The sequence below is a fragment of the Jaculus jaculus genome, chromosome 8, assembly GCF_020740685.1.
Source record: "Jaculus jaculus isolate mJacJac1 chromosome 8, mJacJac1.mat.Y.cur, whole genome shotgun sequence".
In the NCBI taxonomy this organism is placed as follows: domain Eukaryota; kingdom Metazoa; phylum Chordata; class Mammalia; order Rodentia; family Dipodidae; genus Jaculus; species Jaculus jaculus.
This window is the reverse complement of record NC_059109.1, coordinates 72,696,904-72,718,305: the sequence shown is the minus strand read 5'-3', so window position 1 is coordinate 72,718,305 and position 21,402 is coordinate 72,696,904. Positions and strand designations below refer to the sequence as shown.

The 21,402-nt window shown below is 39.5% G+C and overlaps 1 protein-coding gene across 1 annotated transcript; it reads left to right on the top strand.

The window, feature by feature from the left end:
- Positions 1–13,265: 13,265 nt before the first annotated feature.
- LOC101610984 (olfactory receptor 10G2) lies at positions 13,266–14,222 on the top strand. The gene has a single exon (XM_004672380.2). The coding sequence runs from the start codon at positions 13,266–13,268 to the stop codon at positions 14,220–14,222; it is 957 nt and encodes a 318-aa protein (XP_004672437.2).
- The last annotated feature ends 7,180 nt before the right edge of the window (positions 14,223–21,402 follow it).

Genomic DNA, 21,402 nt, shown 5'->3' with positions numbered 1-21,402 from the left:
CTTGTGGTCTGCTCCTCTGTTGCTCACTGCTGCTCTCCCTTCACATTTCCTGAATTGCAGAGAGCTCCAGTGTGAGGGGAAGCTCCCCACACCTGGCTTTTCCTGTGGCTGGAGCCGAGCCTGGTGGCTTTCTGGTGCACCACTGCCGCGGTTGGCAGAGTTGCTGGGGCCGCTTTTGCCAGCCTGTGAGGGCTCTGGGTGCTCTGGATCTCTTTTACTTCTCCGCTGCTGCTTCAATTTCCTATACACCTCACTTTTTAGTAAAAGTGTGTATTTTGCTGAGGTTTTTTTTTTGGCTTTTTTTCCCCTCAGGCTGCTTTGGCATGGTACCTATGCTGCCATCTTAACCAGAAGTCACTCATCTCATCTCTTTAGTCACAGTCATAAACATGACATGACTAGCAAGCACAATGAGCACACATAAACACATACACACACACATATAAAAAGAACATATTCTCCTGATAAAATTTAAAAAATTGCTTAAAGAACTTGAAGCAATTTCAATTCCTTGTGCTTTTAAAATATCTTTTACTATGGCAATTAGCTCCTTTTTACTCTTTGCTAAATCTTTTTTCTTAACCTGTGTTCCTTGTGCCTTGAGATAAGTTTTAAGCCTTTCAACAATTTATGCTTACTTAGGGTCTGTCCCATGATAGAAAAGGAAAGAGGGGAAATGGCAAGATCAGAGGGCAATGTTACCGGTCAGAGAACCAGCATGGGGGATTCCCGGGTGGGCCTGACGCAAGCCTGTCACAATTTTAAGAACTGGCAACTGTCCTATGGACATTTACTAGTTGTTGTGTAACCAGGTTTGTTGGTAGGAAGAGAGGATAGACAGGAGGTCTTTGCCAATGCCCAAACAGGCTATCGGGACTTGCACAGGGAGCTAGGGGCCTTCAGCCAATGCCAGAGGGTAGCCCTGGCCAAGAGGCTTCAGTTTCCCTGTTGCTATGTTGCATTTCCACATGATGGCACCAACCAAAAGTAAAAGGAGGAAAAGAAGTGCAAAAAGAAATCCTGCAGTTCTTGTGTCTTGCAAATCTGACTAAATAGTCTTTAAATGGTTTGCTTAGAAGTCTGCATTGCTTGTCTTACCTTAGCAGATCTGCATCACAGGTGGGTTTTTATGTGGTGATCACGGAGCAAATCTGTATTACAGGTGTATTGCCTGTAGTGATCTATGTGAACCTTCACTCACCCCCCAGTGGGGTGGCAGTCCAATGGTGAGGACAGCTGTCTACTCGAGTGACGCCCAGGTCACACTTCATACCTCGAGCCCCACGTTCAGGCACCACTTGCCCCGGCCAGCAGGGAGTTGAACAAGAACCTGAGGAGAAGCTAACCTGAGTGGAAAAAAGCAAACAGACACAAGAAGGAGACCATGCTAGGTGTTTGTCAAGGCCTCAAGATTTTATTTTTTCCACATAGGTTTATATAGGGTTGTAGGGGGAAGGGGATGTGGTTAGGGCAAAGATCACAGAGTTACTGGTTAAACTGCAATGCCTTTGTTTCTTCATCAGCTACCAGCAGGATGGGGGAGTGTTCAGCCAGGTGTACAATCCCATTGTTTCTGGTAGTTGAATATTAGGTAAGGAAGTAGAAAATTAACTTGCTATATGGCGGTTTCTGTTAACATGGCTGAGGTTTGGTTCATAACTCCCAACATATGTTAATACATTAATTATATTAATTTTGAATAAAATGGCCTTCCTCTTGATTTAGAAACTTTTTCCTTGAGACTACTAAAAAACATTCAACATTTGTCATTCTTTTTTTAAATCTGTTTTGGAGAAGATGATAAAACAATACAGATCATTTTTCAGATTCAGCACTACTGAGTAAACAATAAGAAACTAGGTGTTTAACCCTTTTTTCTCAGTACACTTATATCTACTTAAAGGCTAGGATGTTTTGTCTACAAGCACCTTTTGTTAAGAAAGTTTTGGGGTGAGTGGAAGAGATGGCTTAATGATTTAAAGCACTTTCTTTCAAAGTTTAACAGCCTGGCTTCCATTCCCAAGTACCCACAAAAAGCCAGATGCACAAAGTGGCCCATGCATCTAGAGTTCATTTGTAGCAGAAAGAGGCCCTGGCGTGCTTTCTCTCTGTCTCTCTGCCTCTCTCTCTCTCTCTCTCTCTCTCTCTCTCTCAGTAGATGGGAAGAAATAAGTAAATTTTTTTTAAAGAAAGTTATTTTTATTTTAACTTAGAATGCAAGGACACTAGTTGAATAATTAAAGCAAGAAAATATGGGTTCTGCCACCCTACCCTGCCCAAAATCTATTCATTCTCCTTCTGAGTATGTTAAGCAGACAAAAGTGAGAAACCTCATCTCATAGCCTTAAACAATTCATATCAGCTCTGATTAGAGACTGCCATCATCCAACGGCATCCTAATGCAAAATCCAGCTCAGTGCTGACATGCCAAACCACCTCTGGGATAATCTAATCTAGTGTTTCAAAAGATGAGAAGAGGCACCAAGTGGAAAAGCTAAAAGAGAATCAGCTTCCTAGCGACTGGACACAACAAACGGTCCATCCTATGGTGTCTCATCTGACTCTGTTAAGAGGGTTCCATTCCTCCCTTAGGTGCTCTCTCCATGCTACTCCTGTTCATTGCATTGCTAGGAGTCTCGCCCTTGAATTTCCAGGCCAAACCTCATTACTTGTTGTTTCAAATATGCTTGTATCAGTGATGTTACCATCTTATTTTAATTGTATGTTTTCAAGATTATTGTATAGAATATGTATAATTAGCCAAGATAGTTAAAATTTTAGCTGATAAATTTAAGCTTGTTTCATGTCTCAGTTTACATAGCCTGAAACACCATAGCTTCAATCAATCCGTGGTCCTATAAAATAATATCACATTTAAATTAACATTAAATCACTCTTCTTCCTCTGATGTTGTTTGTCTAGGTTGTCCCCTTTTGGTCTAGAAAAAAAATACCACTCCTTTTCTAAAAGTGCCCTATCTAAAAACTCAGTACTGCAATTCACTCCCTGCCTCTACAGAGCTTCTACTTCCAGGAATTCTCCTCTACCAATGTCCCAGTTAACATTTCTCTGACACCAAAGTATTCCACCCAAATCACACCCAGTATATGAATGAAATGAAAACCACCATCTTAGCTAGGCATGGTGGCACATGCCTTCAATTCCAGCACTCAGGAGGTAGAGGTAGGAGGATCACTGTTGGTTTGAGTCCAGTCTGGGACTACAGAGTAAATTCCAGGTCAGCCTGGGTTAGAGAGAGACCTTACCTTGAGAAAACCAAAGGGGGAAAAAAAAAAAACAACAAATAAAAAAAAATCATCTTCTATTATCTGTACTCTAAAAGGACCTTGTCCCTCAGGCTCACCCATCATAACCCTTCCATGCCCCACCAAGATTCCCTGGGCCAAACAGAAGGAAGGAGGTTGAAGGAGCTTTCTCACAGTAGAGCACTTGGGAAAATACATCAGGACTACTGTCACAGTGAGAGAACTGAAAGAAGCAAATTTTCTTTGTGTGTGTGTGTGTGTGTGTGTGTGTGTGTGTGTGTGTGTGTGTGAGCGTGCATGCCAGGGCCTCTTCCACTGCAGAAAAAAATAGACATTTGGACCACTTCTTTCATCCAGCTTTTGTTGGTGGCTTGAGAATTGAACCCTGGCTCAGTAGACTTTGTAAGCAAGCACATTAAACTGCTGAGGCATCTCCCCAGCCCTGAAACATAATATTTTTATCAGGTAAATTCATGCTCATTGTCTGTTAATATACAAATAAATACCTTTTTCATATAATCCTGGCATGATTTGATTTGGGGTTTGGGACAGGGTTTCAAGATAGGGTCTTATTCTAGCCCAGCTGAGCCTCAGGTTGGCCTTAAACTCACAGCAATCCTCCTACCTCAGCCACCTGAGTGCTGCAATTAAAGGTGCGTGTCACCATGCCTGGCATATAATTTGATTTTTTTCTTTTTTCTTCTTTCTTTTTTTCACAATTTTTATTAACATTTTCCATGATTATAAAAAATATCCCAGGCTGGAGAGATGGCGTAGTGGTTAAGCGCTTGCCTGTGAAGCCTAAGGACCCCGGTTAGAGGCTTGGTTCCCCAGGTCCCACGTTAGCCAGATGCACAAGGGGGCGCATGCGTCTGGAGTTCGTTTGCAGAGGTTGGAAGCCCTGGCGTGCCCATTCTCTCTCTCTCCCTCTACCTGTCTTTCTCTCTGTGTCTGTTGCTCTCAAATAAATAAATAAAAATTTAAAAAAAAATATCCCATGGTAATGCCCTCCCTACACCCCCACACACACTTTCCCCTTTGAAATTCCATTCTCCACAATATTACCTCCCCATCTCAATCATTCTACTTACATATATACAATACCAACCTATTAAGTACCTGCCTCCCTTCCTTTATCTTCCCTTTATGTCTCCTTTTTAACTTACTGGCCTCTGCTACTAAGATTTTTCCTTCTCATGCAGAAGCCCAATCATCTGTAGCTAGGATCCACATATGAGGGAGAACATGTGGTGCTTGGCTTTCTGGGCTTGGGTTACCTCACTTGATTTTTCTTTACCGCTGAGTAGAACTCCATTGTATAAATGTGCCATATCTTCATTATCCACTCATCTGTTGAGGGACATCTAGGCTGGTTCCAGCTGTTATAAATTGAGCAGCAATAAACATGTTGAACACGTACATCTAAGGAAATGAAATGACCCCTTAGGATATATGCCTAGGAGTGCTATAGCTGGGTCATATGGTAGATCAATCTAGCTGTTTTAGGAACCTCCACACTGATTTCCACAACAGCTGGACCAGATTGCATTCCCACCAGCAGTGTAGAAAGGTTCCTATTTCTCCACATCCCCACAGACATTTATGATCATTTGTTTTCATGATGGTAGCCAATCTGACAGGAGTGAGATGGAATCTCAATGTAGTTTTAATCTGCATTTCCCTGATGACTAGTGACATAGAACATTTTTTTAGATGCTTATATGCCACTCGTATTTCTTCCTTTGAGAACTCTGTATTTAGCACCACAGCCCATTTTTTGATTGGCTTGTTTGATTCCTTATTATTTAACTTTTTGAATTCTTTGTATATCCTAGATATTAATCCTCTATCAGATATATAGCTGGCGAAGATTTTTTTCCTATTCTGTAGGTTGCCTCTTTGCTTTTTTCACTGTGTCCTTTGCAGTGCAAAATCTTTGTAATTTCATGAGGTCCCAGTGATTGATCTGTGGTTTTGTTGCCTGAGCAACTGGGGTTGTATTCAGAAAGTCTTTGCCAAGACCAATATGTTGAAGGGTTTCCCCTACTTTTTCCTCTAGCAGTTGCAGAGTTTCAGATCTGATGTTAAGGTCTTTAATCCATTTGGACTTAATTCTTGTGCATGCAGAGAGAGAAGAATCTATTTTCATCCTTCTGCAGATATATATCCAGTTTTCCCAACACCCTTTGCTGAAGAGGCTGTCTTTTCTCCAATGAGTGTTTTGGGCATTTTTATCGAATATCAGGTGGCTATAGCTACCTGGACTTACATCTGGGTCCTCAATTGTGTACCACTGATCTACATGTCTGTTTTTGTGCCAGTACCACATTGTTTTTGTTACTACAGCTCTATAGTCTAGGTTAAAATCAGGTATGGTGATACCCCCATCTTATTTTTGTTGCTCAGTATTATTTTAGATATTCGAGGTTTTTTGTGCTTCCAAATGAAGTTTTGGATTGTTTTTTTCTATTTCCATGAAGAATGTCTTTGGAATTTTGATAGGGATTGTATTAAATGTGCAAATTGCTTTTGGTAAGATTGCCATTTTCATAGTATTGATTCTTCCAATCCAGGAACAAGGGATGTTTCTCCACTTTCTAGTGTCTTCTAAAATTTCTCGCTTGAGTGTTTTAAAGTTCTCATTGCAGAGTTTCTTTACTTATTGGTTAGGTTTATTCCAAGTTACTTCATTTTCTTTGATGCAATTGTGAATGGGAGTGATTCTCTGATTTCAGCCTCTGTGTGTTTGTTGTTAGCATATATGAAGGCTACTGATTTCTGTGTATTTATTTTGTATCCTGCTGCATGGCTGTAGCTTTTGATCAGCTCTAACAGCTTGCTAGTAGAGTCTTTAGGGTCCTTTATGTATAGAATCATGTCATCTGCAAATAATGATAACTTGATCTCTTCCTTTCCAATTTGTATCCCTTTGATGTGTGTCTCTTGCCTTATTGCTATGGCTAAGACTTCCAGGACTATATTAAATAAAAGTGGGGACAATGGACACCCTTGTCTTGTTCCTGATTTTAGTGAAAAAGCTTCCAGTTTTTCCCCATTTAGTAATATGTTGGCTGTAGGCTTGTCATAAATAGCTTTCATTATATTGAGATATGTTCCTTCTATTCCCAGTCTCTGTAGGACTTTTATCATGAAGAAATGTTAGATTTTGCCAAACGCTTCTTCTGAGTCTAATGAGATGATCATGTGATTTTTGTCCTTCAACGCAATTATATAATGCATTACATTTATACATTTGCGTATATTGAATCATCCCTGCCTCTCTGGGATAAAGCCTACTTGGTCAGGGTGAATGATCTTTTTGATATATTCTTGTATTCTGGTTTCAATATTTAGTTGAGAATTTTTGCATCTATGTTCATGAGGGAGATTGGGCTGTAATTTTCTTTTTTTGTTCTGTCTTTGCCTGGTTTGGGTATCAGGGTGATGCTGGCTTTATAGAAAGAGTTCGGTAGAATTCCTTCTTTTTCTAATTCGTGTAAAAGCTTAAGAAGCAATGGTGTTAGCTCTTCCTTGAATGTCTGGTTTAATTCAGCAGTGAATTCTTCTGGGCCTGGGCTTTTTTTAGTTGGGAAATTACTGATAACTGTTCGGATCTCCATGCTTCTTATTACTCTACTTAAGTGATTAATCATATCTTGATTTAATTAATGTAGTTAGGTCATATAAATCAAGGGAATCATCCATTTATTTCAGATTTTCATACTTTGTGGAGTATATGTTTTTATAGTATGTCCCTAGAACTTTTTGAATTTCATTAATGTTAAGACTTGCTTTGTGTCCTAATATGTGGTCTATTTTAGAGAATATTCCATGTGCTGCTGAAAAGAATGTATATTCTGCAGCCTTTGGATGAAATGTCCTGTATATATCTGTTAGATACATTCCTTCTTTGACCTCATTTAGACCAGTTGCCTCTCTGTTTATTTTTTCCTGGGATGACCTGTCAATTGATGAGAGTGGGGTATTAAAGTCACCCACCACCATTGTGTTTTGTGTTATCTGTGACCTTAGTTCTAATAGTGTTTGTTTGATGAATTTGGGAGCCCCCATGTTAGGTGCATATATGTTTAGGATTGTAATGTCCTCCTGTTGGAGTGTGCCCTTATCAATATAAAGTGACCTTCCTTATCTTTCTTGACTAATGTTGGACTGAAGTCTACCCTGTCAGATATTAGGATAGCAACCTCTGCTTGTTTTCTAGGCCCATTTGCTTGAAACACTGTTTTTCAACCTTTCACCCTATCCTTTGTAGAAAGGTGAGTTTCTTGGAGACAACAAATTGTAGGATCCTGCTTTTTAACCCAGTCTGCAAACCTGTCTTTTGGTTGGGGCATTGAGGCCATTGATATTAAGAGATATCATTGAAAGGTGTGTATTTATGTTTGGCTTTGTGTGTGTGTGTGTGTGTGTGTGGTTCCGGTTCTAACTTTGCACTCTTGGGTTAACTAGTATTTGATTATTTCTTGTTTTTTTCCACATTCCTTATATGTATGCTTTTCCTTTTCTTCAGCATGGAGGATTCTATCAAGTATTTTCTGTAGAATTGGCTTTGTCTTGGAATGTCCCCATTTCTCCACCTATTTGAATGGATAGCTTTGCAGGATAACGTAACCTTGGTTGACAGTTATTATCTTTCAGAACTTGGAATACATCACTCCAAGCCCTTCTGGCTTTTAAAGTTTGTGTTGCATAATCTGCTGTAATCCTGATGAGCTTGCCTTTGTAGGTAACTTGATTTTTCTCTCTAACTGCTTTCAATATTTTTTCTTTGGTTTGTGTGTTTGGTAGTTTGATTATAATATGGTGAGGAGAGGTTCTTTCAAGGTTTTGTCTGGCTGGGTTTCTAAAGGCTTCCTGTATCTGAATTGGCACCTCTTTCCCAATTTGGGAGATTTTTTCTTCTATGATTTTGTTGAGGATGCATACTGTGACTTTGGAGTGGAATTCTTCTCCTTCTACTATGCCCTGAATTCTTATATTTGATCTTTTCATAGTGTCCCAAATATCTTAAAATTCCCATTCCTACTTTTCTATAAGTTTGTCTTTCTCTTTGTTGGACTGTATTAGATCTGCCACCTGGTCTTCTAGCTTAGATATTCTGTCCTCTCCTTCATCCATTCTACTGGTGATATTTTCTACAGTGTTTTGTTATTTCTTTAACTGTGTTCTTCATTGCTAGTAATTCTGACTGGTTTTCTTTATTATTTCTATTTCCTTATTTATGTCTTGTATTGCCTTCATATTTCATTAAATTGGTGTCCTGCATCTTCTTTGCTTTCCTCTGTGATTCCTTACAATCATTCTTTTGAAATCTTTCTCAATCATTTCCTCTTACTCATTCTCACTGGAGGTCATTTCTGATGCATTAATACTTTTAGGTGCATTTATACTGTCTTGCTTTTTAGTGTTTCTTGTGTTATAATGTATATATTTTTGCATCTTGGATTAAGTTAATGCTTGGATTTTCTAGCTAGCTGGGTAGTCTTAGCTGTATCAATTGATTTGATGTTATATATCTTCTCAGTAGGAGCTTAAGTTGTTAGGTGTGGCTCTTAAGACTCTCAGAGTATCTACAAAGGTGTTCCTAGGGGTTGAGTTTGCCTGCTATGGAAGTATTCAAATAGGCTGAGTGGAATAAAATACAGGTAGATTCTAAAATTTAACTAAACACTGTATACATTCACTCAAAATCAGCAGTGAATATTTATGCAAGAGTAGTTATTATAACAACCAGATACTCTATCAACAAAGAAGATTTCTGGTCTGTTGAGGGATCCAAGTCAGCTTGTGGCCAAGTGAAACCATTCCCTGGTGCAATCCCAGTTACCTTGGATGATATTGGTCTCAGTCAAGTTGCTTGCTGGGTCGTTGGGCCACTGTTCTGATTTCTGGAGCTGTGCACTGGCTTTTCCTGTGGGGCAAACCAAGCCTGGCAACTGTGGCCCTGTAGATTTGCACCCCTGCTGCTGGCACTGCCACTGCTGCTGCTGAAGCTGTCGCTGCTGGGTCTGTCACCACTGTTGCTAAAGTTGCTGCTGCTGCCACTGCTGCTGCTGCTATAGCTGCCACTGCTGGAGCCACTGCTGCTTCCACTGAAGCTGCTGCTGCTAAAGCTGGATCCGCCCCTGCTGGTGCCACTGTTGCCTGTGCCTGAGCCACTGATGTTGCTGCAGGACTCTGCTCCTGCTTGGGTCCTGTTGTCAGCTCAAGTTGGCGTGGCCAGGTCCTGGGACCGCTGCTCTATTCGCTGAAGCTGGGCACAGGCGGTGGGGAAGGGGTGGGAGCCACAGCTGCTCTGGTTCTCTCGCTGTTTCACGTGGTCCCCTACATTGTGATCTGCTCCTCTGTTTCACTGCCGCTCTCCCTTCATGTTTCTTGAGTTACAGAGAGCTCCAGTGTGAGTGGAAGCTCCCCTCACCTGGCTTTTCCTACGGCTCGAGCCGAGCCTGGCAGCTTTCTGGTGTGCCACCGCCACCACTGTTGGCGGACCTGCTGGGGCCGCTTTTGCTGGCCTGTGCGGGCTCTGGATGCTCTGGATCACTCCTACTTCTCTGCTGCCTTTTCAATTTCCTATACACCTCACTTTTTAGTAAAAGTGTGTATTTTGCTGAGTTTTTTTGTTCTTTTCCCCCCTAGGCTGCTTTGGCATGGTACCTACGCTGCCATCTTAACTGGAAGTCCCTAATTTGATTTTTTAAAAGTAAGTTTTCACACAAAAAAATATCAGAAACACATCATTTCCTAAAGTAGAGGCCCATTTGAGATACATACCTCCTCTTACTATACTAAACAAATGTACATAATGGTTTGCATCACATATGCATACATATAACCTCTCATAATGTGTCATCTTTCTCTTCTAGCCAAATACAGTACCATACATTCATCCTAAAAGGAATTAAGGAATTCCTTCCTTCTGAAAACAAGGTAATGGAAATCTAATATAGTCTTTTGTGGACAAACTCAATAATTAATATTTCTGGAAACCTGCAAAATAATTATACTCAGTATTATTAACAATTACTAAGTATTATTAATAATTACTAAGTATTATTACATATACTTTATATTTTTTCAATAACAATTAGAATTATAGTGCATTTGAGACTGGTATTTATAAAAAAGAATATTTTAGTGACCACCTTTTGGTTATCATAGTGCTCAGGTCTCTAACAACTCTTTTATTAGTTTAATATTTATTATTTTATAAAGTATATAAGGCAACATATATGTAGGAAGTTCAAGTGTCGAAATCTATTATACAATTTGGTGATTATACCTAATGATACTGTTTTATATTCAACTCAGCTTAATGAGTAGATTTGGCTGTTTTGTCACATTAAAAAAGTGAACATCTATGAAAGATGACAGACATGTTAACTTTCAATACTATATTATACTATATTGTGATATCCGCATATATCATAAAATCATGATGTATATCTTAAATATGCACAGTAAAACTTATTTTTAGCAGGGCATAGGCCATGTAAGTAATCGCAGCACTTCGGAGGCAGGAAGACCTCGAGCTACAGGCCAGTCTGCGCTACATAACAAGACCTTGTCTCAAGAGACCAAAATATCCCTAAACCAATGTTGTGAAGGAAAGCTCTGAAAGAAAAACTATTTATCAACAAAATCTAACCACATCTTAAATACCTTGAAGAAATTTTTCAAATTTGTATTTGTTGGAAGGCAGTAATGAGCCCTCTTGTATTTTTTTATTTTTGTATTTGTATTTGTTGGAAGGCAGTAATGAGCACTTTTGTAGTCCCAGATTGTCCAAAGACCAGCCAAAATTATTACTTCATCCCAACGGTCGGAAGCCAGCCTGAGCTCAAAGACCTCAGCTCAAAAAAAAGGGGGGAGTTAGGGAGATGTCTCAGCACTTGCAAACTTCACTTGCAAAGCCTGCCAACCCAAGTTGGGTCCCCCAGGATCCATGTAAATCTGGGCACAAAGCGTCACATGCATCTGTGATCCCAATACACCTATGACTTGACAGTGAGATGCTGCTAGGAGGTTCTGAAGCTCACAGGCCAGCTGTACTGGCCTTACTTTGCTGCAGAAGTAAGAGACCCTATCTCAAAGAAGGTTGAAGACGAGCACAGACACCTCCCAGCTGTCCTCTGCCCACCATGTGTGCACTAAGGCACACGTGCACCCATACATATGCACATACACACATAAACATAAATAAAAATATCTCAATGGCAAAGCGTTTGCTGAACACTTTGAGCGCTTGCCTAGCACTTCAAAGCCCTAGGTTGAATCCCCAGCACCACAAAAATAGATAAATAGATCGAAGGCCTGAGCCAACAACAATCAAAGCTGTTATAATTCAAACCACCCAAACTACTTAGTTCATTCAATGAATTTATATAACATTCCAACCAGAAGCACTGATGGTGCCTTGGACTATGCACACAGTCAACCAATTTCCAATAAAAATTTCCTAATTAACTTACTGTTGTCAAGCAAACAGATTTTGATCCTTGCTCTGAGGGAACTTATGATCTAGTAGAAAAAAGTAATATGCATTTAAGCAAAAACCTTCTTAAAATTATACTTCAATCACCTTTAAAAATTTTTTTATTTTAAAGTATTTTATTTTTATTCATTTATTTGACAGAGAAAGAGAGAGAATGGGCACAACAGGGCTTCCAGCTACTGCAAACAAACTCCAGACGCATGCGGCCCCTTGTGCACCTGGCTAACATGGGTTGTGGGAAATAGAACCTGGGTCCTTTGGCTTTACACAACAAATGCCTTAACAGCTAAGCAGTCCTTCCAGCCCACCTTTTAAAATATTTTTATTTGTTTATTTGCAAGCAGAGAGGGAGAGTATGAACATGCCAAGGCCTCTTTTCATGGCAAGCAAACTGTAGATGTATGCACCACTTTGTGCATCTAGGGAATCAAACCCAGGCTGACAAGCCTTGCAAGCCAAGGCCTTTAACTTGTAAGCCATCTCCCCAGCCCTTCAATCACCTTTTATAATAGATGTTCTTATCTCCTCGAAGATTGTCTTCTAGGGAAGAAGTCTTCCAAAAAAGAAGTGACAGACAGCCTGAGTGAATGTTGCAGTATGTTAAGATGAATCTGGATATTCAGATCAAGAAGGAAAGAGGGCATGGTGCTCTGGGAACACAAACAAGACTTATAGAAATATGAAAAGGCTATATCATAAAGAGCCATAGAGAATCCTCATAGGCAGAGACATTGTGAGGCTATAATAGTCATAAGACAATAAGATAGCTGAAAATTGTGAAGCAATTGTTACATAATACTCCAAAGCCACTGAAATTCATTTCTCTGCTGCCCCTTTGGGAAATAGACCCATCATACACACTTATTATGTACTTTGGCTTCCAACACCTCTGTGTAGTGTGTCCCAACAAATGAGTGTCAGGCCACCTGGAAATTAACCAGCCTCAGGAGGATTGTCTTGCCAAATGAACTAAGATTATTTCTTTCCACTTAAAACAGTAAGTCTCGGGATTAGAGATGTGGCTCAATGGGTAGAGTGCTTGCCTAGCATGCATAAAGCCCTGGTGTCAACCCCCAACACTTCAAAAACTGGGCATGGAGCCGGGTGTGGTGGCACATGCCTTTAATTCTAGCACTCGGGAGGCAGAGGTAAGAGGATTGCTGTGAGTTCAAGGCCATCCTGAGGCTACATAGTGAATTCCAGATCAGCCTGGACTAGAGAGAGAACCTACCTTGAAAAAAACCAAATAAATAAAAAAAAAAAAAACTTGGCATGGAGGAGGTGCATACTTGAGAAGTAAAGGCAGAATCAGAAGTTTAAGGTCATTTTTAGCTACGTAGCAAGTTGAAGGCCAGGCTTGACTACATGAGACTCTGTATCATATATGTGCCTTCTTTTTACCAGACAAAAGAAATCTTGTACCTCCCTACTATGTTCTGTCTCTCTTGTATAACCTCACCATTAATCTTAACAGACTCAAGAAAAACATGAGAAGGAACAAAAACACATCACTGGACACTGTGGTGACAGAATTCATCCTCCTGGGCTTGGCTCACCCCAGGAATCTAAGACCCCTCCTCTTCCTGGTCTTCTTCCTCATTTACATCCTGACTCAGCTAGGGAACCTGCTCATTCTACTCACTGTGTGGGTCGATCCCAAGCTGCACACCCGCCCCATGTACATTCTTCTGGGCGTGCTCTCATTCCTGGACATGTGGCTCTCCTCAGTCATTGTTCCTCGAATTTTTTTAAACTTCACTCCTTCCAGTAAGGTTATCCCATTTGGAGGCTGTGTGGCTCAACTGTATTTTTTTCATTTCCTGGGCAGCACTCAGTGCTTCCTGTACACCTTGATGGCTTATGACAGGTACCTGGCAATATGTCAGCCCCTGCGCTACCCTGTACTCATGAATGGGAGGCTATGCACAATCCTAGTGGCTGGTGCATGGGTGGCTGGCTCCATCCATGGGTCTATTCAAGCCATTCTGACCTTCCGCTTGCCATACTGTGGACCCAATCGAGTGGATTACTTCTTCTGTGATATCCCTGCAGTGTTGAGACTGGCCTGTGCTGACAGAACAGTTAATGAACTTGTGACCTTTGTGGACATTGGGATAGTGGCCACCAGTTGCTTTGTGCTAATTCTGCTCTCCTATGCCAACATAGTTCATGCCATCCTGAAGATAAGTACCGCTGACGGGAGGCACCGAGCCTTCTCCACCTGTGGTTCCCACCTAACTGTGGTCACAGTCTACTATGTTCCCTGTATTTTCATCTACCTTCGGGCAGGTTCTAAGAGTCCCTTGGATGGTGCAGTCGCTGTGTTTTACACTGTTGTAACTCCATTACTGAATCCCCTCATCTACACCCTGAGGAACCAAGATGTGAAGTCAGCTCTGAAGAGACTAACAGCAGGGCAAGGGAATGTGAATGAGAATAAGTAGCCAAATACTTCACCATCACTACCCATGTTTTTAGCTACTGTTTCGTGTAACAAATATTTAATGCACAGATATTACTTTAAGATGAACTGGATACAAGTCTAGTAAGAAGAAAAACTTCTGGTTCTATGTACAATCTCAAATAGCCTATTGTTGTACATGTTTCTGACTCATCTCTTAGAAAACTATATATTCTATCCATGTGTTGATGATGAGGAGTGAATACATTATCTAGGAGGAAGAAAGTTCATTATGGTAGGTTTGGCAAAAATCAGCATGATGTGTGATTGCAATATTCTTCATCTCCCAAAACACTCTAGCATCCTCTTTTCTCTCAGTTCCACTAATTTACTTGCCATCCCTTAAATGTTCTCTATGTGCCTACCTCTGAGATGCTGTTCTAGTCCCATATCTGAATTACCCTTTCTTCTTCTCTTATATTGGTCAACTTACATTTTATGCTTCTTTCAAGGCTCAGAAAAAATCCTGAGTCTTAGCAAAAAGCTTTCTCTACAGCTAAAGAGATTGCTCAGTTAAAGACCCTTGCTTGAAAAACCTGACAGCCCAGGTTCAAGTCCCCAGTACCCACATAAAGCCAGTTGCACAAAGTGGCACATGCATCTTGACTTTGTTTACAGTGGCCAAAGGCCGAAGGCCCTGGCACATCCATGCTCACTCTTTCTATCTCCCTCTGTTTCTCTTTGTCTCTCTCTCTCAAGAAATTAATTAACTGATTAAATTTTTAAACCCAGAAAACAAAAGCTTCTCTGATTCTCCTAATCATGTCTTACGTCTTCCTCCCTTTAGAAAGCATTTTCAGAAAGCATATTTCACTCCTGTTTGTGTTATTACTTCCCTATTCCCCCTGTATATTTCAGTAGTTAATTGAGATGGCTTATTGTCCACAAAATCCATTCCTCCTTCTTCCTTGGTTAAACAGCTAGAACTAGAAGGTGTGGGCTTCTGTGTAAATATCTCCCAGGCCCTCTCACTGACAAGTATGGCACATATCTAAATCCTCCCAAATTGAATATGAAATTAATTCATTTATCTATTTGATACTGCCAAGTTTGTCCCTCATATTTTTCCATATTTTTTTCTGCTCTGAGTATGCAGTGGGATGTGGTATAGGCTGGGGATCCAGCTACATCAGAAGAACCTTGTGACCAACTAGGAAAAGGCCACCTGTTAACCTGGATCACTCACTTTAGAAATTTTAAGTGAGACAGAAACAGACATAACTTTTTTATCCACTGATATATCATTGGATTAGTTTGTTACCTCATTTGAATTAACACTTCATTCAAACAATTTTTTTTTATTTAAACAGCACAAGGAAAGTTTTCAAGCTGTTTGTAAATTATCTGAAGTATCTACAAAATCTTTTAAATTTTATTTATTTTATTATTTATTTGTGTGAGAGAGAGAGAGAGAGGGAGAGAAAGAGCCAGGGCCTCCAACCATTGCAAATGAACTCCACATGCATGTGCCACCTTGTGCTTTTGGCTTACTTGGGTCTTGGAAAATTGAACCTGGGTCCTCTGGCTTTATAAGCAAGTGCCTTAACCGCTAAGCCATCCCTCCAGCTCTAAAAAATCTTTTTATTAATTATCAGAACATGCTGCACAGGATAGCATACACCTGTGGTCTCAGCTCTTGGGAGGCAAAGGCATGAGGATCAGGAGTTCAAAATCCTCCTCAGTTACAAAAAAAGTTCCAGGTCACACATAATATTCATCTCATCAGCTAGCAACCTTTGAACCCACCAATCCCCTTAGTACCCTCTTCCCTCTATTGACTGCTTATAAACCCATTTCCCTAACAAATATATGAGCTGTACAGAAACTGCCTTCCAAAAGTGGTTCTTTCATCTTGCTCTCAACATTGCTCTCCATGGTTGCCTGTACATCTTTGGAGAACTATGGCCCTAAGAATCCAGGAACCCACATCTGGCACCTGAACAGGGACCCTCTGGGACATGCCAGGATAGGTGAGTGCTCTCCTAGAGGGGCTGGGAGATATCAGCCCATGTGCCCTTCCATCAACATTTTTTTTCTTTTTTTTTTTAATTTTTATTAACATTTTCCATGATTATAAAATATATCCCATGGTAATTCCCTCCCTCCCCACTCCCACACTTTCCCATTTGAAATTCCATTCTCCATCATATTACCTCCCCATTACAATCATTGTAATTACATATATACAATATCAACCTATTAAGTATCCTCCTCCCTTCCTTTCTCCACCCTTTATGTCTCCTTTTCAACTTACTGGCCTCTGCTACTAAGTATTTTCATTCTCACACAGAAGCCCAGTTATCTGTAGCTAGGATCCACATATGAGAGAGAACATGTGGCGCTTGGCTTTCTGGGCCTGGGTTACCTGACTTAGTATAATACTTTCCAGGTCCATCCATTTTTCTGCAAATTTCATAACTTCATTTTTCCTTACCGCTGAGTAGAACTCCATTGTATAAATGTGCCACATCTTCATTATCCACTCATCTGTTGAGGGACATCTAGGCTGGTTCCATTTCCCAGCTATTATAAATTGAGCAGCAATAAACATGGTTGAGCATGTACTTCTAAGGAAATGAGATGAGTCCTTTGAATATATGCCTAGGAGTGCTATAGCTGGGTCATATGGTAGATCGATCTCTAGCTGTTTTAGGAACCTCCACACCGTTTTCCACAATGGCTGGACCAGATTGCTTTCCCACCAGCAGTGCAGAAGGGTTCCTTTTTTTCCATATCCCCGCCAACATTTATGATCATTTGTTTTCATGATGGTGGCCAATCTGACAGGAGTGAGATGGAATCTCAATGTAATTTTAATCTGCATTTCCCTGATGACTAAGGTCGTAGAACATTTTTTTAGATTCTTATATGCCATTCGTATTTCTTCCTTTGAGAACTCTCTATTTAGCTCCATAGCCCATTTTTTGATTGCTTTGTTTGATTCCCTATTATTTAACTTTTTGAGTTCTTTGTATATCCTAGATATTAATCCTCTATCAGATATATAGCTGGCGAAGATTTTTTCCCATTCTGTAGGTTGCCTCTTTGCTTTTTTTACTGTGTCCTTTGCAGTGCAAAATCTTTGTAATTTCATTAGGTCCCAGTGGTTAATCTGTGGTTTTATTGCCTGAGCAATTGGGGTTGTATTCAGAAAGTCTTTGCCAAGACCAATATGTTGAAGGGTTTCCCCTACTTTTTCCTCTAGCAGTTTCAAAGGTTCCAGTCTGATGTTAAGGTCTTTAATCCATTTGGATTTAAATCTTGTGCATGGCGAGAGAGAAGAATCTATTTTCATCCTTCTGCAGATATTTATCCAGTTTTCAAAACACCATTTGCTGAAGAGGCTGTCTCTTCTCCAGTGAGTATTTTTGGCATTTTTATCGAATATCAGGTGGCTATAGCTACTTGGGCTTACATCTGGGTCCTCTATTCTATTCCACTGATCTACATGTCTGTTTTTGTGCCAGTACCATGCTGTTTTTGTTACTATGGCTCTGTAGTATAGGTTAAAATCAGGTAAGGTAATATCACCAGCCTCTTTTTTGTTGCTCAGTATTATTTTAGATATTCGAGGTTTTTTGTGATTTCAAATGAATTTTTGGGTTGATTTTTCTATTTCCATGAAGAAAGCCTTTGGAATTTTGATAGGGATTGCATTAAATGTGTAGATTGCTTTAGGTAAGATTGCCATTTTCACGATATTGATTCTTCCAATCCAGGAACAAGGGATGTTTCTCCACTTTCTAGTGTCTTCTGCAATTTCTCGCTTGAGTGTTTTAAAGTTCTCATTGTATAGATTCTTTACTTCCTTGGTTAGGTTTATTCCAAGGTACTTTATTTTTTTTGATGCAATTGTGAATGGGAGTGATTTTCTGATTTCATCCTCTGTGTGTTTGTTGTTAGCATATATGAAGGCTACTGATTTCTGTGTATTTATTTTGTATCCTGCTACATTGCTGTAGGTTTTGATCAGCTCTAACAGCTTGCTAGTAGAGTCTTTAGGGTCCTTTATGTATAGAATCATGTCATCTGCAAATAATGATAACTTGATCTCTTCCTTTCCAATTTGTATCCCTTTTATGTGTGTCTCTTGCCTTATTGCTATGGCTAAGACTTCCAGGACTATATTAAATAAAAGTGGGGACAGTGGACACCCTTGTCTTGTTCCTGATTTTAGTGGAAAAGCTTCCAGTTTTTCCCCATTTAGTAGTATGTTGGCTGTAGGCTTGTCATAAATAGCCTTTATTATATTGAGATATGTTCCTTCTATTCCCAGTCTCTGTAGGACTTTTATCATGAAGGGATGTTGGATTTTGTCAAATGCTTTCTCTGCATCTAATGAGATGATCATGTGACTTTTGTCCTTCAACCAGTTTATGTATTGTATTACATTTATAGATTTGCGTATGTTGAACCATCCCTGCATCTCTGGGATAAAGCCTACTTGGTCAGGGTGAATGATCTTTTTGATATACTCTTGTATTCTGTTTGCCAATATTTTGTTGAGAATTTTTGCATCTATGTTCATGAGGGAGATTGGACTGTAATTTTCTTTTTTTGTTCTATCTTTGCCTGGTTTTGGTATCAGGGTGATGCTGGCCTCATAGAAGGAGTTTGGTAGTATTCCTTCTTTTTCTATTTCCTGGAAAAGCTTAAGAAGCAATGGTGTTAGCTCTTCCTTAAAAGTCTGGTAAAATTCAGCAGTGAATCCATCCGGGCCTGGGCTTTTTTTAGTTGGGAGATTATTGATAACTGTTCAGATCTCCATGTTTGTTATAGGTCTATTTAAGTGATTAATCTCATTTTGATTTAATTTAGGTAGGTCATATAGATCAAGGAAATCATCCATTTCTTTCAGATTTTCATACTTTGTGGAGTATATGCTTTTATAGTATGTCCCTATGATTTTTTGAATTTCTCTGGAATCTGTTGTGATGTTACCTTGTTCATCTCTGATTTTATTAATTTGTGTCTCTTCTCTCTTTCTTTTGGTCAGATTTGCTAAGGGTTTATCAATCTTGTTTATCCTTTCAAAGAACCAACTCTTTGTTTCATTAATTCTTTGGATTGTTCTTTTTGTTTCTATTTCATTAATTTCTGCCCTAATCTTTATTATTTCTTCCCGTCTACTGATTTTTGGTTTGCCTTGTTCTTCTTTTTCCAAGGCTTTAAGGCGAAGCATTAGGTCGTTTACTTGCAACCTTTCTAATTTCTTAATATAGGCACTTAAGGCTATAAATTTACCTCTTAGAACTGCCTTCATTGTGTCCCAGAGATTTTGGTATGTTGTGTTCTCATTATCATTTGACTCTATAAATTTTTTGATTTCCTTTTTGATTTCTTCATCGACCCACTCATCATTTAGTAGTGTATTGTTTAGTTTCCATGATTTTGTGTATGCTCTATAGCCTTTCTTGCTACTGATTTGTAGTTTAATTCCATTGTGGTCAGATAGAATGCAAGGAATTATTTCAATTTTCCTGAATTTGTTAAGATTTGCTTTGTGTCCTAATATATGGTCTGTTTTAGAGAATGTTCCATGTGCTGCTGAAAAGAATGTATATTCTTCAGCCTTTGGATGAAATGTCCTCTATATATCTGTTAGGTCCATTCCTTCTATGACCTCATTTAGTCCAGATGCCTCTCTGTTTATTCTTTCCCTGGATGACCTGTCAATTGAAGAGAGTGGGGTGTTAAAGTCACCCACCACCACTGTGTTTGGTGTTATCTGTGACCTTAGTTCGAATAGTGTTTGTTTGACGAATTTGGGAGCCCTCATGTTAGGTGCATATATGTTTAGGATTGTAATGTCCTCCTGTTGGAGTGTGCCCTTAATCAATATAAAGTGACCTTCCTTATCTTTCTTTACTAACGTCGGACTAAAGTCTACCCTGTCTGATATTAGGATAGCAACCCCTGCTTGTTTTCTAGGCCCATTTGCTTGAAACACCGTCTTCCAACCTTTCACCCTAAGATAATGTCTATCCTTTGTAGAAAGGTGAGTTTCTTGGAGACAACAAATTGTAGGATCCTGCTTTTGAACCCAGTCTGCAAATCTATGTCTTTTCATTGGGGCATTGAGACCGTTGATATTAAGAGATATTATTGAAAGGTGTGTATTTATGTTTGCCATTTTTGTGTGTGTGTGTGTTTCTGGTTCTACCTGTGCTCTCTTCTGTTAACTGGTATTTGAGTATAGCTTGTTTTTTCTAGGTTCCTTATATGTGTGCTTTTCCTTTTGTTCAGCATGGAGGATTCTATCAAGTATTTTCTGTAGAGCTGGTTTTGTCTTCAAATACTCCTTTAACCTGCTTTTGTCATGGAATGTCTTTATTTATCCATCTATTTGAACGGATAACTTTGCAGGATAAAGTAACCTTGGTTGACAGTTGTTATCTTTCAGAACTTGGAATATATCACTCCAAGCCCTTCTGGCTTTAAAAGTTTGTGTTGAATAATCTGCTGTAATCCTGATGGGCTTGCTTTTGTAGGTAACTTGATTTTTCTCTCTAACTGCTTTCAATATTTTTTCTTTGGTGTGTGTGTTTGGAAGTTTGATTATAATATGGCGAGGAGAGGTTCTTTCCAGGTTTTGTCTGGCTGGGGTTCTAAAGGCTTCCTGTATCTGTATTGGCACCTCTTTCCCAATTTGGGGGAAATTTTCCTCTATGATTTTATTGAAGATGCCTACTATGCCTCTGGAGTGGAGTTCTTCTCCTTCTACTATGCCCTGAATTCTTATATTGGATCTTTTCATAGTGTCCCGAATATCTTGAAATTCCCACTCATACTTTTCTATAAGTTTGTCTTTCTCTTTGTTGGACTGCATTAGGTCTGCCACCTGGTCTTCTAGCTTAGATATCCTGTCCTCTCCCTCATCCATCCTACTGGTGAGATTTTCTACAGAGTTTTTTATTTCATTAACTGTGTTCTTCTTTGCTAGTAATTCTGACTGGTTTTTCTTTATTATTTCTATTTCCCTATTTATGTCTTGTATTGCCTTCTTTATTTCATTAAATTGGTGTCCTGCCTCTTCTTTGATTCCTTTGATTTCCTCTTTGATTTCCTCTTTGATTTCTTCTTTGATTGTTTTCATGTGTTCTTTGACCTCTTTGAACATATTTATAATTATTCTTTTGAACTCTTTCTCAGGCATTTCCTCT

Coding starts and splice junctions, on each gene's coding strand:
- LOC101610984 (XM_004672380.2), top strand. CDS start 13,266: ATGAGAAGGAACAAAAACACATCACTGGACACTGTGGTGACAGAATTC.